At 40.8% G+C, this 27,021-nt stretch overlaps 1 protein-coding gene across 5 annotated transcripts in view; it reads right to left on the reverse strand.

Annotated features, from left to right (window-relative positions):
* The window catches only part of wdpcp (WD repeat containing planar cell polarity effector), an 86,795-nt gene that overhangs the window by 54,491 nt on the left and 5,283 nt on the right, over positions 1 to 27,021 (reverse strand). For 3 of the 5 annotated variants that reach the window (XM_067610734.1, XM_067610732.1, XM_067610737.1), the window contains 2 exons: positions 6,141 to 6,225; positions 3,086 to 3,130 (listed from right to left, as the gene is read on the reverse strand). In XM_067610734.1, coding sequence (XP_067466835.1) covers positions 3,086 to 3,130; positions 6,141 to 6,201 — 106 coding nt within the window. In that variant the 5' untranslated portion in view covers positions 6,202 to 6,225. Of the gene's footprint in view, positions 1 to 3,085; positions 3,131 to 6,140; positions 6,226 to 12,899; positions 12,941 to 27,021 lie in introns of all 5 variants that reach the window. The other 2 variants (XM_067610735.1, XM_067610733.1) reach the window with 1 other exon arrangement.

The following is a 27,021-nucleotide window of genomic DNA, read 5'->3' on the forward strand; positions in this document are numbered from 1 at the left end:
TATATGATGTATACAAAGAACAGAGAATAAATCTGGAGCTCAAACACTGCCATAACTCCAAAGGGCCGTTTTGGCAAAGTAAAACCTACAACCGTGCCTCATGGCCCGGTCACTGTGAGCAAGAAAGTGGCCAGTCTGGTGGCCGGCCCCTCTGGCAGGCAGGAACACCTCCAGGATTAGTAGTATTAATCAGATAAGGGGGTGAGGGGCCAGACAGGCCCAGACATGGGCACCTGCTCCGGGGCTGGGTGGGGAGGGCTGGAGGGGTTTTTGGCTGCTGGGGACCCCCGGAGCCGCTCCAATGAGCCTGGGTCTCCCTCTAGTGGGGAGATGTGGAACTAACATTTTGCCTTTCAGATAAGCAAATACATACAACAAACAGATGTTCAAAGGAATAAAATTACCTTGATACCAATTGACTATTGTAGAATGACAAGACTGTTTCATTTGCACTCAACCAGTCACAGGATGTTGTCTATACTTTGATATGTTACACATGCTCATGTGAATGTTTCCTAAATATTAAAGTTGCACACATATGTATGTACAAAGTAGAGAACACTGGCTTTAGTTTAAATGCTGTATGGACTACAGGGATCTTTGCTTATAAGAAGCCAAAGATATTGGTTAGAAATGTAATTTTTCACAGTGTAGCTGAACACACCACACACTTTTTTCTTCATTTGTTCAAGCTGAATGCCACGGTGCCCATACAAAATATCAAACACGGTTTAATCTATCATAATCTACTGTATATGCAATGGAATCATGACCTGAGCTATCATTACAATCCTGTGTGAAAATGTTGTGATACTTTTGGATGGTGATTCTGCTCCCCCTGCTCCGTCTCTCCCCTCCTCCTCCTCTCCTCCCTCCACTCTGATATCAAGCCACACTTTAGTAATCCTCCAAATGAAAGGATTTGGAGCGAGAGCATCGTCTCTCCACTGAAGATTGGAATGAAAGAGAAGGCAGCTTCTCAGATGAGAGAGAAGGGAGAGAACCCCATGATGAGAGAGAGAGAGAGACAGAGAAAGAGAGAGGAGAGACATACTGTACACAAAATGAGAAAGAACAAAACATACGTGGTGAGAGAAAAGAAAGAGGCAAAGAGAAGGAAATCAATGAAAGAGAGGCATAAGCATACGAGACAGGCACAGTAACAAAAAGAGAAAAAAAACGTGCAGATAAGAGAAAGAGACACTGAAAAATACATAGAATTGACGGAGGGAAACAGGGAAATGAAGAGAGAGATGTCTTTAAATAAAGAGAGAACAGAAAGAAATGGCAAATGACAATTCCAAGCTATGTGTAATGTAAAAGCTGCTCCCCTCAGCTCTACAGAGTGTTTCAGCGTCTTTCAGCTCATTGTTTTGGTTTTTTGGCCGCCACATTTACTGTTTTGGTTCAAGCTCTGATAAACCTGCTGTACACTTTCTGCTCAGCACCAAACGGCAGACAAACAAAGTTAGCGACTAGCAAGTGAACACAGTTGAGCATTTTAGCTGCTACAGGGCCCTTATTTCCCTCAGGAGTTGGTGGAGACCAAAATAGAGCTAAAAGAAGAGTGAATATTATATTTATGTTTGCCAGGGGGCCAGAATCACAACTCCAAATAAATGCTACTGTTGCTCCTTGTCAGCTGGACGTGTAAATAAGCAACTGTTTGTCATATTACCTTTATTAGGCAAAAATATATGAACATTGTGTTTACGGCTTGTTGCATTGCCCCCAAGAGGCCCCCCAAAAAATCAATTAATGCAGGTTTAAATAAAAGGATATTGTATCTTGACATTTATAAAAAAAAAATATGTATATATATATATATATACACATTAGAGGTTAAATTATTAAAAGTTGGCTGCTGCTACTTCTGTTCCTTTTAGAAAATGTCTTGACTGCATCCATCACAGGGGACACGTGCTGTTGTCTTTCTTTTAAAATAGAATTATAGTTTATACTTTTAAAAGTTAATAGTTATAAATTAAAGTAACTAAAAATGTTTTTTTGACAAGATGTCCGTAAAATCATTTTCCCATTTAACTGTTAGCATAGCAGAGGGGCTAAAAAGAGAAATAAATTTCTTACTCGTGAAAGTCCAATCATACTCGTCTGTGGTACGTACTGCACTCTACAAACATATATAATATTTATTACATTCTTTCACGTGCAAAATGCACTAATATTTTGGACAAAGCAAAAGTCACCTTATTTTGAAGTGTAATTGTCGAGTGCCAGCTTGGAAAAGTTAAGCGTAATTTTGAAGATGCTTGAGCAATTATTATATTATTTTATTTATTTTAGGATGTGACACGAATAATGCAGCAACCCTCCTCTGTCCAATCACAGTAAAACAAATCTAAAAATACTTGCAAGATGCATCATTTTCATACAGATCAGGTCAGTGATGTGAGTGATGTGAGTGATGTTGTAATGACGACAGTGTAGTCATATTAATACACACTAAAAAAAAAAGAAAAAAAAAAAGCAAAGGATGACACAGCCCGTCCCTACGCTGCTAGGACCGTGGGGGAGCGATTTGAGCACTTCCTGATGGTAAGGGAAGCCTCCTGGCCTGAGGCAATATGAGGCTGGACTACATGGGGCCTCTTGCTATGTGATCTAGGAGAAAGTCAACAGTTTAGTTTTCCTATCGCTGTGTGGCAGGACCCCAGGTCAACAGCAACACAGGGAGTGTAAGAGATAGAACCGCGGAGGCCTAATAACCTGTGTGCATGTGTATGTGTGTGTGTGTGTGGTATGTGCATGTGTGTATATAAGGTTTTAGGGTGTAAATCCTACATACTAATAGCCTCTGTGTGGACAAGTAAGTATGTGTAGTTAAAGGGTGTAAATACCAATACCAATACCAATAATACGAAGGACTAATAATCTTTGTGTGTGTGTGTGTGTGTGTGTGTGTGTGTGTGTGTGTGTGTGTGGGGGGGGGGGTTACAGCTTATGTGAGCACAGGAGGCAGCAAAAAGCCCTTCTTCATATATAAGGAAATCACATACATTCCAAAAACAAGACAAATGCAACTTATCTTAAACACAAACAGACATCCAATATAAACACTATTTACCTGGCTCTCCTTTATCGTAGTACTGATAGGTGCCAATATCTGTATCTGAGGGGCGAGAGAGAGAGAGACAGAGAGAGAGAGAGAGAGATGAACATCTAGCTGTCAGGGAAAAAGCAGAAGACAGATCAGCAATTTCGCACCGTGGGATAAACAATCGCTATCAGCCAGTGGCCTGTCCCGTCTGCCAGCACCACGGTTTAGATAAGACCCTGGGAGGGAGGAATGGGGGTGTGAAGGTGGGCTGGGGAGGGGGGCGCGTCCGAGCCAGAATGGAGGAGGGTATTAATAAAGACAGGAATGTGCCTTAACCCATCGCACCTGAGGGACAGACTGTGATTTACACGCATGTAACATATACATTTAAAAGTAGACACACCAGTTCAGCGGACAGCTAAAAAAAACAAAAACAAAACGCACATATGTTCAACGTACACATAGATGCACAAACACAGATTGATATACACACATACACGCACAAATTGCTGAGCTGAGCTTTTTTTTTTTTTTCAGTGTTATTCCTGCAGGCCCAAAACCATAAGCAGACTCAGATTCGCACAACACATCGTTTCTTTATCACTCCACTACTGTTGCTGCTGCTGCTGCTGCTGCTGCTGCTGTTCCTGAGGCCAGGTCACACTAATACAACAGGAGAGCTGATGGCAGACAGACACACACACACACACACACACACACACACACACAAACTGACACACACACACCACATGTAGTGTACCTGAATACAGATGCACTCATAACTCTAATTACTTGTTTGCAAATGGGGATTTTCATAGTAAACAAGTATATCAGGTAACATGCAGAGTCATTCTTTATCTGCACCAACACAAAACACACACACACACACACACACACACACACGAAATGGTTCAATGTTACAACTGATAATGGCTCAAAATCTTAACCTTGAATATCTGCCAATACTAATATCAATTGATCAGATTTTTTTTCTATAGACAATGTTTTAAGTGTTTCTAAAACGTTTGTATAAAAGGTATTAATCAATACTTTTGGTATTAACATTGGCAAATGACTCTAATTTTCACACTGGCTGAGAATTAACACCCAACTCTATGTATTTAGCCACTTTTGGCTAATTTTTTCGTTTTGCTTTCATCAATCCCCTCATATCCATTGGCAACTGTTCTCAACAAACAAGTTTAAAGACAGTATATGTTATACCTGCCCAGCAGAGGAGGGGTAACGAGGCTGGTGAAGACAGTCCAACATCTAACAAGCTAAAGGCCCATTTATTTTTCTCAGCAGTTTGTGAACTGTACCAGAGAATATTGGAATTTTATTCTTCTGCTAGCCAAAACCACAACTATAATGGGATGCTCATATTGCTCTTGTCTGTTGGATTTGTAAGCAGGCAAATATTTGCCAACAATGTAGCATATAACAAATTATCTCTTTGTTCACAGCTTGTCTACAAGCATTTACAGAAGACAATGCTTCAGTTTGTCTGGTATCAGAACAGTCTTCAGTTGTTCAGTTACTTATCCAAAGTTCAATTACTTTATAACTTTATTTGTGGAACCTTTTTATGGACTAAAATCCTTTATTTAACAATGAAGCATCACAGTTATGCAGCAGCAGCAAGTAGAAAGGTAAGATAAAAAGGTCACCAGTTAAATCTGAATCTTCATTTAACATCTGTGTGGGTGTAATGTATGAATAGCTCTTTTCCCCTCGGCAATGATTTCTGTTGAGGAAATGCAACAAAGTAAAGCTCTTAACAAACTGCATGTGTGAAGCTGCTCAGTGGCCAACAGTAAAAGGCTTGTGGGAGCTGTATAAACATGGCGATCACATGTAGGATATACACACAAACAGCATAGAAAACATTTGTTTTACTGCATTGTAGATGCTGGTGTTATGAATCTATACTTGTGTTTTTAAGGTGGATGTATATATGATGAAAGGAAGGTGGTGATAGGGTGTGTCACACCTCAGCGACCAGGCTTCTTCGCTTGTATCCATCCACATTTTTTCCAAGATAGCAGAAGACACACACAGCAGGAAGAAACAAACAAATAAGGATGTGTCACCCAGGATACACATACTGTCTTACCTTTGTGTATACACATAAACTCACACACATACAGTATATACACACAGATACACACGCAGTCAGCCTCCGAGAGACACTATCTTTGTCTAAAGCTCAGCAGACTGTGAAAGACAAAACAGAAATGGAAGGGAGGAGAAAACAAGAAAATGGAGAAACGGAGCATTTCCGTCTGACAGAAGAGATGGACTGATAGGTGATGAGCAGACCCGCACAGCACAAAAACTGCCAGAAAAGTCACACTTAGACCACGCCCACTCGGCCAGACGAGGAACGATTGGCTGCCAGTTAACGTTCATCTATTTGTGCAATGTGCAGCTGACTTCACTGATCCATGAGCAGTTACTGAAATATCTTCTCAAAGTCATGTCCATACAACAATATATGTACAGAGATTTCAACATTATTAGATGTTTTATTCATCTGTAGTTTGTTTTTGATGAATTTTATTGAATGTCAATCTGATTTTATACTTGATTTTAACATGAAAGAACAAATTTGTGAACTTTAGTAATAGGCTAGACATGTAACAATGCTACAGAGTAATGGTGTGCTTGTGGAAATATTGATCAAAAGTTTCGTTTTTCCTTGTCAACAAATATAGAGTGATGGCACCCCCGTAAGCTCCAGTGTGGGTGGTCTCAGGAAACATTTCTCATCGTTTTCTTCAGTTGCTTGCGGTCATGCTAAACAATTACACTTTAAACAACGTGCAAATACAGTTTAATGTCGTAAAATGAAGAATGTTGTGTAATGCAATAAACCATACTGTGAAGTGAGCAAAGAGAAAGTGAAAACAGACGGAGAATTGGTGTTGACTTGGGAGTCAGATTGTTGAAGTAGATATAGGTAAGGTGGAGAGAGGGTGTGAAAACAAAGTGAGCGATGACAGAAGGAGACAGAGCAAGACGGAGTGAGAGGAACAGGAGAATTATTGAGAGGCAGATTGAACTTGTTGATAAGTTCTACCTTTGACTTGGAGTGAGCTCTTGGTGGACCACAAGTGCAGCTCAGCCAGGCAGAACGCCATCTGATGGAGGAGTGTAACCCGAGTCTGCGGAGAAGGACAAGTGAGAGAAATGAATGAAAGAAGGAGAAAGAGACAGAGCAGACCAAACACAACCACAGATGCGTATCTTGACGAGACGACATAATAGATTGACATAAATAGGCCTGAGGCTCAAACAAAGCAAGCATGTAGGCACACGTGCTCAAACACACACACACACAAACTTGAATGACGAACAGGCGTGACTGCTCGACTGTTACTACCTGACCATGCACCTACACTGGCAAAATCCAAAATATTCTGTACAATCAAACTATAGTGCAGATGACAAAGCAGGACAGGACGGTGTACCTTCGTGACCTCAGAGTTGATGGAGGACAGTGAAAATATAATCAAATGAAAAGGTAACATGAGCATGAGTGTACTTTCTCGATAGACCTCTCCATATCTTTTGTTATTTCTTTCTTTAACTTGTCCTTTTTAACTAAATAATTAATTGTTTTGTAACCCTGTGTGAAATGAATGGCATTTCTTTTGTCAGCTCTAGGAGTAAAACACTTAGCACTCAACCAAAAGACATGGGGAACCTGGAGTGTGCGTAACCAAAGTGAAAGTCAAAAGCAATGCAATCACACACGAAGAAGGCATAGTCTGTGCATTCTTCCCCTGTCCTTGAATTGGACAAGTTAAATGAAATAAAAAGAAAATATCTACTTAATTTGAGTGTGCAAACCCATTTTGTGCTTTGGATTTTTATCAGGTTGACAAAAGAAAGTAATGAACTCTTCAAGATGCATTAGTTTCCTTTTTCTATATAACTGTGTACCAGGTGTGCATTCGCAGTCTTGTTAATATAAAGATGTTCCCATAGAGATAACAGTAGTCATTGTTGCATTTGTAGTCGTTTTAGTAGTAAATGTAGCAGTAGTAGTAATCATATTTGTAGTAGCAGCAGCTGTAATGATAGAGGCTGAGGGTTTACAAAAACAGTGACAATGGTGATGCAACATAATACTCTTTTGTAGCACCAACGTACGACTTCCTGTACCTGTCATACCTGTATTACTAGTAAGGTGGAATAATAGTAGTGGGAGCACTACAGGTACGCATTCACATTTTGACCAAAAACAAATTAAAGACCAACCAACACCAGCACGTGAACTCAGGCTGACACTGAGACAAGGTCACGGGCGGTGATGCTCGTACCGTCATTCACACATCACAGACGTGCAGTGATGGACGCATACTTTGGAGCTGACAGCTCAGACAAAGCAGGCAGCATTCCACACATCAGCTAATGAAAATAGGACAGGTCTACAACAGGCGCTGGTTATCTGTCCTTCTTTATTACAGGCTTTATTCTCTAGTCTGTTAACTTGTCTGTTGCTTTCTTTTAGTCTTCTGTGCCCTGTGGTATTGATGTTGTGTTATTGTATTAATGGTTTGTTATTGTATGTTGCTGATGTATTTGGTTCCATCTGTATGAGCAGCGTCCCAACTGTGCTTTGTCAAATTGTGTATTTAACCACTTATGGTGTTTTAGTGATAAAGGAACTTCCTGCTGTGGAATCAATAAAATATTGCAAGAACTACACCTACTGTTACTTTTACTACTTCTACTACTACTACCAACACTTCTTCAAACTATTAACCAATGCTAAAACTATTACCAGCATTACCATAACTAGAACATCACTACTCTTACTACTTCAACTAGTACTACTGCAACTACTTCTAATGCAAATATGGTGTTACCTTTACCGGCAGTACATATTTCAACACATCTGTATGTCTTTTTTGAAATAACACACACCAACACAATAGAATATGTCACTGACAACAAAAATGTTGTTTTTTTTAAACAGATATTTGCATTGAAAAATAGTGTGTTGTCCCCAAAAAAGATAAAAAGATATGCAAACATGACCTTTTAATACACTACTGTAGAAGTGCAGCTGCAACTGACATTGCTGGTGGTTCTACTACTAGTGATGGTATTAATATTCATGGTACTGTTATTGCCACTGTAACCTGATGGGGGGTTGTCTAAAAACTCAAGTTAGACTAAGTTAAAAAATCCGACAACGCCACCCTGGGAATACATCAAATGAGTTCCTACTTCGATCACACAGGTAAGTTTCACAGAAAGAATTAACAGACATATGGTTTTTAAGGTATTAAAAAGAGTTGTTGTTTTTAATCTTCTTCAATGATGCAGCATATAATAAATGGCTGTAAAAATAGAGGATGTAAAAAACATCAACTGAAGAACATTAGTACAGTTAGGTTGGCGTTAACACTACAAAGCACAAAGCCACCTTTTAAATGTTAGCACCACCTCTGTATGAATCAGCTAGTCAGTAACCAAGTAACTTCACAACCACCACAAAATGTAAAACAATTAAATAATATACTAAAAAAAATAAAACATAAATACACGAAGATCACTGAATAAAACCTAGCACTTAAAACTCAATAAAAGAAATTAAAAATCAAGTGAGTTTCAGGTATAACAAAGCAGCAGTGGCAGTCACAGCTGCAGAGACAAAAGAATTTACATTTACTGAAACACACAATGATAAAATAAGGTTACCTTGGCTGTATAACTCCAATCAATACCATCAGGCCGTGGGGGACACAAAGTGTGAGAGTAGCAGCAGCAAGAGGAAGACAATGGATAACAGTGCTTCTCCCTGTGTTAATGTGCCACTGATTGGGGAAACTTGGTTCAAAAAAGGGCTGGTTAAAGCCAGTTTTCCTAAAGTTCAGTGTTTTTAAGAAACAGTTTTTGATTTATTTTGGTTTGGGGGGATTTATGTGATCATTTGCTAGAGAAAGAACACATTTTTTACGACCCAGTCCCTACATGCAATCTGCAGTTATGTTGACGATGGATATTAGCCTCGTCTGGCTTACATCCCATATATTTAATCAAAATGATGCCTTCAACGTATCTTTAAACTGTATGAGACATAAATAAAGCATCTGTGAGTTTGTCTCATTCAGGGCAAGCAGAAAAGAAGTATATTTCCCCCAAAGAATACAATGTTCTTCACTGTCTGAAGCATAAATTCTGCCATGTTGGATAATGTTATGGAGTGACAGACCTTCTATATTACAGTGTATATTACATCCTACACGGGATGGACTCAGATCAGCATAGCATAATGTGTGTGAGGGGAGGACGCTCAACACAGGCCAGTGCAGAAACTCTTTATAGAGTAGCAAAGGTGTAGCAGTATTGCTGTGTCGGCCATTCATTTCTCTATCTGTGCAGCTAATGCTCTCCGTCTCTCCAGCCTCTCTCTCTCTTATTTTCTCTCGTTAACGCTGAGAGGGGACTCTCTCTTATCTTTCCCCTCTTGCTCCTCCTGGTGTGGGGGGGGGAAAAAAAAAATCTCATTTTGCCACTCAACCCCCAAAACTACAAGTCCCAACAAAAATACACACAGATAACACAGGGTGCCATGGAAACGCTGGGGCTAGCATGGCATGGCAGCGACGGCGTAACGAGTTTACTGACATAAGAGGATTCTTTCATCCTCTCCTAACCAGCTTTTTTAGAGGAAGTCAGCCCTTTTGGAGGGAAAACCTCATTTCAGCCAGCTTTCATTTAGTTATTGCCAGTCTGGCTCGCCTAAAAGTTCTTGAGACCTTGTTCTGAGAAGCTGTCGGGGTCTCAGGGAGTTTACGGCAGAATAGAAGAAACAAGGGGGCTGACAGAGATATAGAAAATGAGAGAGCAAATGGGTGAGTATGTGTTGGATAAGAACTGATATGTGTGTCCATGAGCCCTGTGGCCACATATGTATCCAGACAGGCAATACAGAGAGAGAGAGAGAGAGAGAGAGAGAGAGACTCACAAAGGACAGAGAGAGTTTGGTCAGGGCGAGGTGTTCTTGGTGTGTACTAAGGTAAACGGTTACTGAAGAGGAGTCCATTTACACTGGGTGCCGTTCTTCTATGCCGTCACATCATACACATCAGCATGTTTGTCTAACAACTCACCACTCTGCTCTCTTTACATGGCACCTATGCACACACACAAAGCCAAACATATCACTCAAATATTTAAAATCAACCTGGCTGGCTCAGAGTGCACTATGATCAGCTTCAAAACTCTATTTATAGTCTTCAAAGCACTTAACAGTTGCTTTGAAGACCTGCTCACTGACAATCCAATCAGACCTCTCATGTCATCAGGTGATGGTTTTTTTTAAAAAATTTTTAAAATAGTGCCCAGAACAAGTTTCAGATCTGGTGAACGTGCTTTTACTGTAGTTACTTTGGTCCCGTTCTCTGTCACAACTGTGTCAAGCCCAAGTATTCAAAAGAAAACTGAAAAGTTTTTTATTTTACTATACGTGTGTGTATATCTGCGTTTGTTGTTTTGTCTGTGTGGATGCAGAGTGTGTCAATGTCCCTTTTTTTGGGTGCATTTTTGATTTCATCTTCTTTTCTTTCTGATTTTTTTAAATTATTTTTTGCCGTTATTTATACAGGGTATAATAATCAACAAAGTCTGCAGCCAGAATCAAACCCCAGATGTTAAGCATGTGATACACATCTTAACAAGCAGGCCACCGGGGCGCCCACTTCTTCTTTTCTAATGTTATTATATGTACATTGATTTTACTTATTATGAAATGTGCTATGTACAGTTAATACAAATGTCTGTGCCTTGCCTTTAACTGACACATACACACTTAAACAGAGACCTCAGTTATATTCTCCTCCATCTCTCAAACCTGCAATAGCTGCTGTCACACCCACACAAGGATGATTATTACCTCAACCATTTGCTTTTTATATTCTAACCAATTTCTCTACATATGCCAGCACATGCACGCATGGACACACAGACAATGTCAGAATTATGCAAGTTTGCACACTTTACTACCCACAGAGACTGAGATAATTGTAAACAAGTCTCAAAGATCATATGAAAGCAGAAAGCAGTAATCTAAAGAAAAATGCTCTTGTGAAAAAATATTTTGAAATATCGATAAATAAAATGTTAGAGACAAATGATGTTTTTTTTAAAATGCGTATCATTTTTAAAATGTTTTTTGTAAAAAGCTGTAAGACTGGCACAGTGATTGCACTCACACTGGCATAAATGGACTTACAGTATACACACTCAGGCACACACACACATATACACACACACACACACACACACACACACACACACACACACACACACACACACACACTCACAGCATGCTGCACAGGTCCTGGACAGCTGCCACACTCATTCTGATTTCTGGCTGGGGTTGCTGTGGGTTACCTGTGCCCCTGCAGAGCTTTGTGGGGGTGTACAGCCAGTGTACAGAGAGCTTGGATGAGGGGTGAAGGGTTGGGGGAGGGGGGGGTCTAGGTTATTGTACCCTGTCTTTACACAAGTAAAGAGGCTGCTTTAACATCAAAGGAGGGGAGGGAAAACATACGACTCCTCTTTCAAAGACAGTCCACAGGAACTACGACCTTGTCTGCTCTCTGCGTCTCTTTCTCTGCTCCTTTCACTGTCCCCTCTGGGTGGTTACTGTGTGTGTGTGTGTGTGTGTGTGTGTGTGCAAAGAGGAACAAGAGCAACAGAAAGTGTCTTTGTATGAGTGCACTTGGATATGTGTGTGTGTGAGGAAGAGCACTCAGAGTCAGAACTTAAAGTAAATATTTATTTGAGACTGGTTCTCGCAGAGTGAAAGAGTAAGAGAGAAACAATGGAAGCCTTTCTAAAGATATCTGGATTGCAGTCCTGTCACATCTCTCACTCTTTCTTGCTCTCAACAGCCAGAAATCAAATAGACATTTACGTATTTAAGCTAACAGAATCTAACACTGAGCTTTTGTTCTATATGTGCTCTGAGTGTATACATGGACAGAACGTGTCCGGCTACAGCGGGTATTCAGGTGAATACACGGCACAAAAAGACTAAAGATGCCGATCGTTTGAATCTGACTGACAGCCTTTCTAACGAGCTGTTCCTCCACATCCTGTCTCTGGTGGAGGAATCACATACCCTGTTCTCTTGCCTATATATAGTACAATAACACCACCTAAAGTTGTTAAATCAATTAAAATATTTACTGTGTATCTGAATCCACATGGGCTTCAAAATATGTATATATTTACTTTTACAATAAAGTTATGATCTGTCACCTGAATTTATTTGGTTGCACAGTGAGTGTCTTTGATTTAACCGGGGTCATAAAAATGATGGAGTAACCGAACAGATTATCTGAGAGATTTGATGTGGTGATGATGGTATGATGTATGATATGGCAAAAGGGACAAATCAGCAGCCAAACAAAGACAAGCTTATGAACGGATGAACTCAGACATTTTTTTACTCTCCTGATACCTCATTGGAACCACACAGACATGGTTTACACAAATGCAAATGTTAAGTTGACTTATTGTGGAGTCTTGATGTGCATTAGTAGAAGAGGGGGCTTTAAAAAGAGTCGAAATGTAGATTAAGATGACACATAAAAATGTTCTTCAAATCATTAAAATTTATAGTCATATTCTCTTTCTTGATTTCACATCACTTCTCACATGCCAAGAGGGTACTGAGGTGTCAAGCACCACCGATCAGTGGAAACTAAGACAGCAGATTTCTAAGATACGCATCTTGGGGTACTTACAGCAGTGATATTTATGTTGCAATAGATATGAGGCTATAAACAAATTAGTTCACATTTGGCGATTATACCTCAGGGTCTGTTAAGGCCTTGGTTCAGATCTGGAGCTTCACTGCAACAAGAGAGAGAGAGAGACAGGCCTGAAATGAAGGCAGGCTCACAGACATTTTTTTGACATCTCAAGAATCCTTTCTCACAGGTGTGATCTCTCTCCCTTCATCTCTCTCTCTCTCTCTCTCTCTCACACACACACACACACACACACACACACACGCCAGAGGCAGTGCTGTCAGCTGGCGCAGTGGTCCCATCACTGTGAGAAGAGTGATGTGGTAAATTACAGGGTTAAAGAGCTGCCATAGGGTGACTGACACAAGGCCATCACAGCCTCGCCTTGTTCCCCCGCCCCAAATACACGCACATACACACATACACACACAAACTGTCATTACACATCACACACACACACACACACACACCACAATTCTCTCCTCACCTACTTGGCTTTGTGTAAGTTTGTCTGTCAGTTTTTCCTTCCCTTTCCCTTTTCTCTCTTTTATTTCCCTCATGTACCTTCACTTATCATCCCTCTGCCTACTTGTCCCTTGCCTTTTATTCCCCCCCCCCCTCTTTCTTGTCTCTCATGTTTTTCTCAGGTAGCCCCTATTAGAAATGCATTAAGTTTTCTGACCCTGTCTGCAAGCTTTCACTCTCTGTTTCTGGCAATTTTTACTCTCTTCATTCTTTGTTGCGTCTCTCTCAAAAGGACAGTTTGTCTTTTTCTCTCTTGCAGTTTTTACTTTACTCTTTATTGTCTCATCTCTCTCAAAGTACAGTGTTTCAAATTTTCTGACTTTTTTCCCCCCACAAACTTTATCTCTCACACACTCTCATAGCTTGGTCTTGTTTTGGCTCTTGGAAGAGAAACTTGGTGAACATGAAGAACATACAAAGAGCGACAGGGAGGTACATCCACGCAGAGATAGGTAGGGTAACAGTGTGTAATTGTGAGTGTATGAGTGCATATTTTCCAATCTGAGGTGCCTCAGAGTTCCTGCCAAGTCTCAATCACAGACTGCACGAACAGATTCAGTAAACACGCTCAGGCACTCAAGTCAGTCCTACATCCCGCACACTGTCCAATCTCTCAAACTCCTGATATGTGAACTCATACGGCGCACACAAGCACGTACGTATGCATGGAAATGCATATACAGTATGGTGCAGACTCTCCTATCTTTTAACCTCGTGATACCTGAGGAAATGTACACATGCACACATTTACATACATATGAAACCGTGCACACACAGACTCACACAAGCGCTTATCTGTATCCTTGAGGGAGAAGTCCTCTAGCTTCTAGTGTCATATCAGAGCAATGAAAGGTGGACAAAATCTGGAAACAAAAGACATGCCTCTGAAGAAAGAGTGAGAAAATGAGAAGTGAAAAAAACAGATAAAACAAAGAATCAAAGCTCTGAAATGAGTCTAACGTAACAGGAGGAAAATATCATTGGGGGGTTGTGACCGCTGACAGAACAGATAAGGTGGGTGTGTGGTGGAGAGGAGACTCGTCGTACAAACTGACATAAACACACGGAAACATTCAGATTCACCTCTAATACACTGAAAACCAAATATGTTTGCTTCATTCACATGAGGCAGTAGGTGCAGGAGAGGACAGATTGAGGGATGCAGGCTGAGGAATATTTCATTCAATGGTTGGTGTTAGCGAAAGAATCTGAAATGATTCTTATTTAAAATTCTGATAAAAAGTTTAGTCAGTGAGCTGCTTTATGATTTTAACATTGTTCTTCATTTAATGAGACTTAAACGAGACAAGTACGAAGAAAGAAATGAGTATGACTAGCGTGCAAATTTTCAGAAAACACATTAGATTTTTGATACTGGAGGTTATTTATGATCACCTATTGTCACTTACTCACATTTTTTTACTACACTACCAGCTGTAGCAAAATTTACCTGGTTGCATTCTCCTAGCAAATTGTTCCTTATGAGTTAGGAGTCAATATCCCCTTGATCAAGAAAAGGTTTGTTAAAGGCTAATGGCCAGCAAAAGGTTGCTTTGACATTCATGGTCCTCAAAAAATGAATCTTCAAGTTTTGACCCCCCCTTCACGTGAAACATCAAAAGCTTGCAATAACTTACTGAACATATTATTCTCCACTTGGATACTGTACTTCAGTAGCCTAATAATCAGACTTAATGATAATTTCTCCTCACTCATTCAGCCTGGCATTGTGTTTTCCATATTGATAAAAAAAAAAAAAACATGTCGATGATCTCACAGTTGTTATTTTTCTACGTGGAGTTACCGCGACGATCTCACTGACGCTTGTCCAAATTTTTCACTCGTTATTTTTCATGAATGTAGCTAGGCAGCCTGCTAGCTGTGTAACTGCCAACTACCCTCTAATTAGTGAACTAATTCTCCAAACACAAGAAATGACCATCAATGGGCACAATACCAGACCCATTTGAATTGGGTCAACAGGTGCACAGGTATTTCATAATCAAATATGGCACATTGCTATTAAATCTTTAATGATCATATGCTTTTCTATTAGCACCGCCTTAGGAAAACAGCAATATACCTGTAGCCCTTGTACTGGTGAGGCTCTAAGAATAGCAAAACTGTCACTAAATTGTTCGGTGGTATACTGTGAGAAGTAATGAACACTGCAGCCTCTAGGGGTCGCTAGTGGGACCTCAGAGTTCTCGTCATGTTCTTGTCAAATTCTGTTTTCTCCCTCGCTGTCTGTCTGTCTCTCCTACTTCTGTGGTTTTGTTGAGGACCTAAGGCGTCACAGAACTCGACCCGCTGAGAAGAGAAAAAGAGGGGACGAAGTGAAGACTCCGTTCTTCAGAGTGGAAGTGCTGTGAGGCCTGGCGGCAGTGTATACACTTACACATGCACGCACACACACACACACACACACACACACAAAACCACAGGCAAGTACAGTGTATCGTCTCAACTGAACTGTCCTATTACAAGACAGAGGGTTTGGTGGAGAAGAGTCGCGGGTGGGCAAAGTGGCGCCAGGCAGCAGGCCGAAAACCTTTCATTCACACATTCTCTCTCACACACACACACACACATACACACACACTTAACAGAGTCCCACAGGAGCCCATTCAGCTGTTGGCGGGGGAAGAATAGAGGTGATGGACAGGCAGAACAAAATGAGGTAAAGGTAATACTATTCAAGAGAGGTGACAGGTACAGTCACTCTGTATGCATGTGCATATGTGTGTGTGTCTGTGTGTTTTACAGGACATGTCAATCAGCAGGAAAATGAAGCCGGAGTGACATGACCGCTGGGCAAGTCTCATTGTGGAGTGATGTGAGTATGTGTGTCTGTGTGCGTCTTAGAGTGTGTGTGTGTGTGTGTGTGTGTGTGTGCGTGCACTTTTGCATGCAAATGTATATGTGTGCAAAAGAAACCAGTAGATCAGTTGAAGTACCGTTCCAGGTTTGGAGGGCATGTGGAGGTAAAGAGTTGAAAAGTTCAGGTGTCCAGAGAAAAAGAGCAAGAGAGACTTTTTTCCCTCATAATGAAACTCACAAAAAAAGAAAAGCAAAATAAAAACTTCAACACTTGTTTAAAAATTCTTAATGGCTGCAGTATATACATGTGATCAGACAAGGAAACACTGAGAGTGAGGATCATGACTATTGCTATATACAATAGCTGCTTTTCCAGGACAAACCAACCTGTGGGGCTGTAACTAACAATTATTTTCATTATCCACTGATCTGCACCTTTTTTTTTTATGAATTAATCAATTAATTGTTTAAAATGTCAGGAAATTGTGAAGAAAGCACTTCATAAATTCTTCTTAGACCCTAAGGTGGCATCTTCAAATTGTGTATTTTATTTCATTTTATTTACCCACCAGTCCAAAAGATATACAGTTTACTATCATTTATGACAAAGAAAAGCAGGAAGTGTTCACATCTGAGAAGCTAAAGATAGAAGAAAGTCGGGCATTTTTGCTTTAAAAATGACTAAAACAATGAATCAATTATCAAAATAGTTGCAGATTAATTTGTGGATCAACTAATCATTAAACTGACTAATTCTGCTGTGATGTGTGTATTTTTCCAGCTAATGAAATTAGTAAATTAATACTATGATATTTGCATTATTTGAAACAATTCTTAAAAGTGGCAGACATCTAATATTGGAACCAGCATCGCCAGATTTTGTGTGAATGCAGAGCTTTGTCCTGTCAAACAGACACACAGACCTGCAGCTCTTTATACATCCATGACACAGAGACAGAGAGCAGAGCAGAGCAGAGAGAACCTGGTCGCTACGCTATGAGTCCCGACCTCACACCCTGCGAATTGTTATTGGCTGGGGGCTACACACCCACTGCCCAAAGGTTGACACCCAGACACAGCAAAATATTAAAAAAATAAGAAAATACAGGCAGAAAGCATGGTCTCTGTAAATAAATACACCTCCACACACTTCTAGTGTTGTTTTTTGTTGATATATTAGTGAAGGAATTTGTACGTTATGTGTTCCTGAATTGTACTAATTAATTGAAATTAGGATAAAAGTCAGTAGCCAAGTAATGGAGAATTTCAAATACTGTCTTGCAAGTCTCAGTGTCCGTGTGCTTGTGTGTGCAAGAAAATGAGGGAGAGAAAGAGGGACGCAGGGAAACGGAGAGATGAGTGGAGGCTCTTCTAAGCAGATGTGTAAACGTCATTAGAGGAGGTAATGGAGGGAGGAAGGTGGGAAATGGGGGGAAAACCTACTCCAGCAGAGGTATTTACCCAACGCCTGGAGCAGAAATACAAACACAGCACCAGTAATGACTGAGACAGAGACACAGAGAAGGACGGAGAAAAAGAGATATTTGGTGGAGAATGTGCAATCAGGTCTTGATTAGGCAAAAAAAAAAGTTGGAATAGACAGCAAGAGAAAGGCAGACCTCTGGCTCGATGCCTTCACAATCAGACCCATTAAATGAAGACTACATTTCCGCATTCAGACAGGATTCCACTAAACAAGCGATGGTTGTCTTTCCCTCCTGTTCAGCTAATAGGCCTAATCCTGGCAAGTGTTTCACTAAAAGCCGAGTGCATCTGCCCTACAGCAACGCCCAAGGGCAGGAAAGGCAATACTTCCAAACCGGCAGCACAATTGCTGGCTGACTTCAAAGAGATTCTCAGGGACTATGTGCCTCTCCGGTGTCTGTCCCCTGTCACAGCGAAGGTGACGCGTGTCACACTGTCCGTGGTTTTGTTTATGTTGTTGGATTTTCTTCTTTTAAAGCCGTTTGGTGGCCTGTTGTTTGCCCCTCACCTCCTGACCACAAACACTAGTACAAACACTAAACACACACACACACACACACACACAGACCCACACAGAGACATGATGAAATATTTGTGCACAGATACATGCACAACACAAAACTATATGGCTAAACTGACAAATACCAACACACACACACAAATACACGTCCATGTTCATAAACAAATGCTTACATATGCTGACTATATACAGTACACCCATACATGCAGATATGACTGAAGCTCAAAAGGTATCCATCTATTTTTTAAACTTTTACCTTTTTCTTAATATCTTTTATCATTTTCTTTAAGGAAATAAAGTCCAAAAAGAAATGCACACTCTCTTAGTAAAAAAGAGAGCAGAATTGTACCCATGAGAATTATCACAGTGCCCTATACAGGTAGCTTGTGGTACCATTTCTTGCTAGTCAATTTTGTAAACCTACAGTTTGTACCAACAAAAGTACAATTTTATACCCCAAATTGGCTGAAATGAACATTCAAACCAACATTTAAAGTAACGGTTTAACCGGTAGGCACTACTAAGACACTGAGGCATGATCCCTCACCGGGTTCCCAGCAGTGAACACTGATTGTGTTCAGTGGAGCGCCAGCCAAGCTGGAAGCACTACGGCTGGAGACTGAGTCTGGGTCTTTGCAATAGTGGTGACCGCCATAAATCAGTGAAAATCCTGACCTTTAGTTCAGGATAAATTGATACAAATTTGTAGTTTAACTATCAGGAATGACTTCTTATCGTGCGTAAATCTGGAGTACGTCCTTGCTTAGTGAACAAAACAAACACTTTCACTCAGAGGACAAAGGTGCTCTTTGGAGTCAAGCGCCACGATGACTGAAAACAAGAGGAAAAATAAAATCCAAAGTACTCAGGCTTCATCAACACCCTGATGAAGGCTTCTTTCCTTTAAACATGCTGCCGTCAGCCATGTAATATTAAAGGCTTTTTTATTATATTACCTCATGACTCAGACTGCCTTGTTATCAGAAATTACGGTTTACTTTTATGGTGGATTATGTGTCTGCATTTCTAGAGAATTTACATTCTAGGACAGAAATGTCCTGTACACACACACACACACACACACACACACACACACACACACACACACACACACACACACACACACAGAAACATACAGCTCAGTTCAAGCTTTTCACTACTGGTGTACGCCACCAAATATGCACACACACACACACACAAACACACCTGTCAAGGACTCAGGAAGACGAGGTCTTTTAAAGTTGTTGTCAGATGCACAGAGCGAGATGGACCCTGACAAAAAGAAAGGTCACGATGAAGGTCCCCTAGACTTCTCAGCGGTCTTATTTCCCCGTCACACACTCACACACATGCTGTCTGTCACCTCCCAGACGAGGCCATGACACCTCGGACACCTCTCAGCGGGCAGTGCCTCCCTCTGTCTCTCTCTCTCCCTGACAGGTTGACATGGCACAGAGTGTTTGGACGTCGATGGCACTTGGACCAAGAGGTTTGTTCTCTTTGCTGTGACCTCAGTGTCATATCTCCCCTCTCCCCCTGGTGCAGTGCGCTCCTGTCTAGAAGTAGAAATAAAAATCCTTTCCATCGTCTACTATCAGCTCTCATTTCCTTTACCTGGCAGTTGTCTATCATACTTCATCACTGTAGGGTCAAAGACATATTTTGGTCTTTAGTCAAGGCAGTGAGGTTTAGATTGCTTTTTGTACAACAGCAGCTAACAATGATTTTCATTAATCAATTGCCATAATCAAATCCTCATCTAAAATTACCAGAAACTACTTTAAAATCGTTTTCTTTGTCTGACCAACAGTCAAACATCATAAGGTACTTTGACAATGGTATTAGAAGAAGAAAAACATGCAAATCCTTGGAAGGAAATGTATTGTTTTACTTGATAAATGACAACTAATCGCTTCTCACATTTATTTTCTGTTGATTGACTTATTGACTAAACATCTTGGTGCCAGCCAATCCTCCTCTTACACTCATTCTGTCTGGATAAAGAAGTCACTTTAAGGTGCAGGTTACTAGTACTTGGATTTTGAAGACCCGAATACCTATAAATCAACTCCCAAAATGTGTAAAATGAGCATAGAGCATTCATGTTTACTATTTTGGACAGTGTATGATCACTTTATACAAAATGGGACAACAAAACCAGAAGTTTAAAGTTTTTTTTAAACAAGATGGACAAATCTGTTCTTGCTGCTGTTTAGGAACAAATTTTGGATTTCACTCGTTAGCTAGAAAGCCAGTTAGCTGGGTTAGAGCCAATGAAAGCTGTTTAATGTTCTCCGTTTCTGTGAGAAAAAGTAGTTCCAATGAAAACAGTTATTATCCAGAGTAACTGGAAAGACGTGCTTTGAGCACCACAAATGAAATTCTGTTTACCCACAGTGTATTGTGTTGGTCGTCTAAAAACGTCTATGGGTAAGTTATCAAAGTTTTTTTCAATTTTGTAAAAAAAAAATTTGATCATTTGGCTTGACCGACAATTATAGTAGTGTCGGTAGCATATGCTCTTAACATTGTGCATAAGATCCGGCCTTGATCTGATGTGTTTTGTCAGATTTCATATATTTGATTTGTAAGGATTTTGGTGGCATACTTTTACATAGTTTCTCCACAATAAGCCAGCAATCATGGTTTGATGTCTTCCTTGAAGTCACTGCCAAGATACAGGACTGTGATAGACATGTGGGTTGTTGTAACAACTCAAACAGAATAATTTCTATTTGATTTCCTCTTTGTTCACACCTCTCTCCATAAACCAAATGCCTTAACAGGTATCTTCAAAACACTACACACACTGTAAAAAGAAAACAAGAATGATTGCCAACTTCTGAAGAGTTGACATAATAAGCAATAAAACATAAGTAAAGTTTGGCCTCTGAATCTCTACAGTGTCAGAAGGTAGAAAGTTCTTCCTATCATGATGGAGTCTGGTTATTTGTCGCCCGCAGTAAAGGGGTCAGTCAAGCTGGTGCTGAGGTTTGAAATCAGCAGAATAGAAGCACAAACTAAAACAATTGTGCACAGAAACAAACACACACATTTGGCTATTCTCCATCTGTCAAAAAGCCCAAACACTCAGCCATGCGTGAAAACAGTCCAGCTCTGCCCAACACTCTTCCTTAGAGAGAACAGTCATATGGTCTGCACCCCATGACACACACACACACACACAAATGTCCACTGACGTACTGCTTATGTCAGTGTTGTGCTCCGTTTGCCCCTTAGAAGTTCCATGTTCACTTCACTTTGACAGACACACACATAAAAAAGACTCTCTCTCTCACACACACACACACACACACACACACACACACACACAGACATACAGAGAAGGGGAAATTCTACAAAACTGATTTCTGCTGTTCATTCAGGACAATAGCGGGCCTCTGCCTGTACCGCTGGGTCAAGTCATGTCTTGTCAGACCCTGTATCCTCTTTCCATTGAGCCTGACGGTTACGAGTACCACAGGGGCCTCCACTGGGCCCCATGTTAAACACATTCACCCTGCAGTTAGACCTGTCTGACTTAAAGAGAACAAGCTCATCTTTCACATCAAATGGCCACAAAAACCTTACCCCACGCCTACAATTCAAACTTAGTTCAGAGCGTTTAGGTAAATGGTTACTGTTGACTGCAGGAAATAAGAAAAACTGCAAAACAGTGGCTATAAATCACAATTTAAAACTGACCTATTTAAGATTTTGTCCAGCCCATCTCTCATCCTTTGTTTTTAGACATTGTCACCCATCATTGCATATCTGTAGTAACACAGTGTCAATCATACATAATTAATCTCAAGTCTGAGAAGAATATTTTGTTACATCTCCTGTCTAGTTGATGTGACAGTCAGATTTCTTACAATTGTTTCTTATAATGCTGCCCATTTCACTTTCACTATACATCACGTCATCATCAAGTCTGTTGACTGTATACATTTTTAAAAACTATAAGCCACTACTTAAAATACAGCAGAACTGTCCAAACAGGCAATTTCACATTTCACAGTTTTGTTTTTTCACCCATAATTTCATCTGTACATTTAGTCGTCTTCATTAGAGGCACCGTGTGACAAGCATTTGAGAGCTTAGCAGTTAAAACAACACATCACACTAAAACATCTTCTGGGAGAGTAAAAAGCTATTGCTCACATAGGGGGAAGTGATTTTGACAGATGATGCGCAACTATAAGGTACTGTTGGTTTAAAGCCTATATGTGCTTTTTTGTAAATGTCACGCATCGCAGACCGCAATGAAGCTGATCCGATCACACGAGGAAATGTTTTTACAGCGCGCATGTACCCAACACAGTTTACATGTCTGAATCTGTCAATGAATGACACTGATCAGAAATTAATAAACCAATATTGTTCACCAAGCCAGCGGATACTCTTACATACGTCCTGCCCTGATGTCAGACCATCTCAATCTAAGCCATGTGAGCTTTCTATGTGTGTGTGTGTGTGATGACGATTTGAGACAGTGTTGATGAATTAGTGCGTGACCGCTGTGACAAATTTCCCACCGCCATTCTCTTTAATGTGAGACAGACCCCCTCACTCACCCCCTCTCCTGTCCCATACATGTACATAGGCTTAACGTCGTCTGGGCGGGCCGATCCCGCCGGCTCACTGTCGGCACGGCAACGAGCGCTATCCTGGCTAACATCTGCTGCACGACCCGGGGCCACTCAGAATGGGCCTTAATCCCCACACAGCCATGTTGTGGGGGAAAACATTCTTTCCTTTTAGTGAGTGCAGACAAACAGGGACAAGCGGTGTTGCTGGTAACCTGCGGGCAAACGGCCTCTTGGACGGACCCGGAATGTTGTCGGTTACGTGGCCCCCAATTGTGCCACGGCCCATTATGGCTGTGCAGAGGGGTGTGACCGCCAGCGTCGGCAGCGAGTTGCCATCACTGGTCCAGTTGGATGGATTTGGGTTTTGAGGTTAATGAAAGGTGGATGCTAGTGGACTAGTTGGGGTGGGTCAGGGGTAGTTTGTCAGCCAGCCTTATTATGCTAAAACAACAGTTGCATTGATAAAAATGTGAACCACCTTCCGCTCTCGGCACATCAACTGGCTGTGGATCCAGGACACTGTTGCTGCAGCATTTCTGGTCATCCTTCAGTGAGTTTTTTTTTTTTTTAAAGTGTTTGTCGCTGTCCACAGCAGAGGGAATGGTTAGGACAGATGCAGAGTGGCAACATGTAGCAGTTTGGTGCCCCCTTGTGGGCACTATCGAGAGAGCAGGTGCGGCAGGAGCACACAAACACATTTCTCACACAGAAAAAAAAAAAACACAAGTGAACACATCAACTCCTCACCCCTCTCTGAAACAAGCCAAGCCATGATCCTTCATATTAGTGTTTCTGATAAAGATCTTCTTCGGCGGTGACACGCAGAGGAAATGAAGACACAGCCCCATCAATCAGTCCATCAACTGCTATGAAATATGTATTTGTCTTAATATGGAGTTTGATTCCATCAAACCCATTTCACGGACCATTTCCCTATGCAAACACCTCGGGGGAGAAAGAGGGAGAGAGAGAGTGGCAGAGTGTGAGTTGAGGCTCGCTCAGAAGAAGAAACACACCTCCGAGGACGGTTCAGTGTGTGTATATTATGAGATTTAATTGAATAGTTCTGCATCAGTGCCAAGAAGTTACTTGGAGTGTTTGCAGAGGTCTGCGTTCTTTCTGATTGAAGGCTTGGTTGCTTTTTTTTTTTTTCTCCCCACATCAAGCCAACACTTGGCCTGAAACAAAGTCCTTCTCAGGTTTCAATCACAGACAGACAGTGAGAGAGAAACTCAAAAGAGGTAATAGGTACATCAAGGCAGATTGGACACATTTGTACGCCTCCAGGCCTTGTCCTAAATGTGCCAAAGCCGCACAATAACAACAGCTCAAATGGATCTGTACGATATTTTTGGAAGCAACCGATTCATGATATTTAAGCCCAGGGTTATTTGGAAGATGTGCTGTGTTTAGCATAAAAAGAAAATGAGGCTTGGAAAAAAATATCTTTCAATACTCAAAGAGAATAATTAAAAAGGTACATCATACATCATGTTGAGTGATCAGGTGTAACTCTAGTCATACATTGATTAAATGGCAATGAAGAAGGCTACATCATTTAACTATCTGGGCAAGTATGTGGATTATTATACATACAGTATCTGCTATGGATACACATATTGTGCAAAGTCTGCTTTCACATGACATGACAGTTTCAGCAGGTTTTTTTTTTTAGCACCATGAGTGTTGTTAATAGTGAGCTTGAAAATTGTTTGCAGGTAACTATGCCCCTGACTGGATTACTGACATGTTAAGCGTCACAGAAATACCTTCAATGAGGAGACTTTTAAAGTTTACATGTGATTTCTTCTCTACGATTTTCAACGGTACAAACAACCTTCACTCTTACACTCATTTATCCTTGTTTGATATATTGTCTTCTCTGTCTCTTCCATCTTGGTTTTTGTATTCTTCTTCCCATAATTTGTAACTTCTGTTTTAAAAAGTGCAATATAAATATAGTTTTCCCGCTTGCATTGTTACACTACACAGTTATGTTCCCACTAGATCCTTGGATGAGATGTTTTAGGACATGAGCAAGCTAATTTACAGAGATTTTAACTAATCAGAGGAAAAGGTGCTTCAGGTTTTAAGATAATTCAGAGGTAGTCAGTTAAGTCTTGCAAAAAAAAGCTTATGCACCTAGTCCTGTATGAACTGTAACATTAAGAGTTTTGTTAAAACACAGCAAAAGGATGTTTCTAGATTTCCAAGATGCTGCCTGTGAGATAATTTGAACTAATGACCTTTCAGTCACAAATCCAGCTCTTGAAGACAAGACAAACCGCTGCAGCAACAAGTGTTTTGGGAGATTCTTCACTGTAAATCCATCAACACCAGTTTCCAAGCGTTGAATAAAGTGACGTCCAAGAATGTTTCACTATGGCCGTACACTGACACCTAGTGTATTATAACGGTTATTGCAAATAAGTGTAAAATGACAGGACAGGCCCAACACAACACAGCATTACAGTGCAGGTAAAACAGGGAACAAAAATCCATCTGCTTCTTCTGATCTAAAGCTTCATCAACTAATCTAAGACGGGAACATGACACTGCTAAGACACAGATACGCCACAAAGTAAAGAGAGTGATGGCACAGGGATACAGAAGTTGAATATGATGGGAGATAGCAGTGATGGGTGATGTAATTATCTGCTGTGTTTGTGTGTTGTTTATGTGTGCGTTCGTGTGAATGCAACCTACTATCTCACTGTGTCTGCTGGTACACTGTGAGGGCTATTTGGTCTACCGAGGCAGATAAGAGGGCGATACCGAGGCCGGTGGGTGTGCTGGCTATCTGCCTCCCAGCTGCCAACATAACAGGGTCACTCAGGTGCACTCTGCGGGGACAAGTGGAGGAGCAGAATACCAGGAGATAAAGAAGGAGAGGACAGAAAAGGGTGGAGATGAGGGAGGTGAAATGACGAGGGGAACAAGAGAGGAGGTGGTGGTGGTGGTGGAGTGGACCAAGGACAGAGAGGAGGCTCAGCAGAGGAGACAGACAGAGTGAGAGAGAGACGTGATGCTCTTCACGCCATCATTCACTTATCAAGATTTTCACAGCTCAGCGCATGACAGTGTATGTACTCTGTATGTGTGCACATATATGCGAAGTATTCGGGCAGACGTTGCTGAGCTCTGAGCGTGTACACACTCCACGTGTATAAGCGTATGCATGCGTACGTGTGAGTGCGCGGCTTAGGATTTGTGCACGTGTGAACTTTCCCCACTCCCATCGCTTCCGTGGGGCTCCAGGTTTCGCCTGGTGGGTGGGACAAAACACCCACAATGCCGATTGTTTTCACAGCACACACACACACACAGAGGATCAGGCCGGCATGGCAAACTGGCACCAGATATTATCATGTGTGCCGCTGCTGTTTTTTTGGTTTCATTCTGATTTCCTTTTTTACAAAGACAAAGTAGGTCTAATCCCCTCATGTCAACCTGACTGGGGAGACTGCCAGAGAAGAAAATAAACATTGGAATCTACCTCAAATAACAGTTAAACCAACAGCAGACTCTTTTAAATGAGCGTTCATGTAAAGTTATAACTGTTACAACCCCTTTCTTATACATACTTAAGGGGAATTCTGGAGATTTTGATGGAAATGTACATTCATAGCTGTACCTGATGCAAAGACTAATGAATATCTTGTAGATAAACAATATTCTTTAACTGAATTCAACTGTTAACTGGATACAATAAAGAGATAAAGCACAGTTTGACCTTTTTACATGAATGACCTCCAATTTATGCAGCTTGAACTGAAGTACTGGGAAAAATAGGACAGGGAGATATTGACACATTTAAATATCAGATACCTCAGTATTGCTAAATGTCAACAAAAATGGGACACAATTTCTAGGATCACTACTGGTGCCTTCAGAAGATATGCATTCACGCAACAGAAATACACCGGTACCGTCGATTATTCTTCATTTCTCTCAGCAAAAGCATTCGAATAAAATTAAAACTGTGACACTGAAATGAAATGCAGATGAGTCTAAATCAACAGAAATGGAAATACAGCTATTTACACTGCAAGTCAAGTGTACTACAGTAATGCTTTGGTTCATAGGGGGTATCTGTGCAATTAAGGAATAGCTTATACATGTTTATGTTAATAGGCTTTTTCCAATTTGTGCACAATGATAAGAGGCACAATCACTTTAATCATGAAATACAGTAAGTACACAGAATTTATCTTGGTAACTAATTGGTTTATGGACGACTCA

The sequence above is a fragment of the Thunnus thynnus genome, chromosome 14 (genome assembly GCF_963924715.1).
Source record: "Thunnus thynnus chromosome 14, fThuThy2.1, whole genome shotgun sequence".
In the NCBI taxonomy this organism is placed as follows: Eukaryota; Metazoa; Chordata; class Actinopteri; order Scombriformes; family Scombridae; genus Thunnus; species Thunnus thynnus.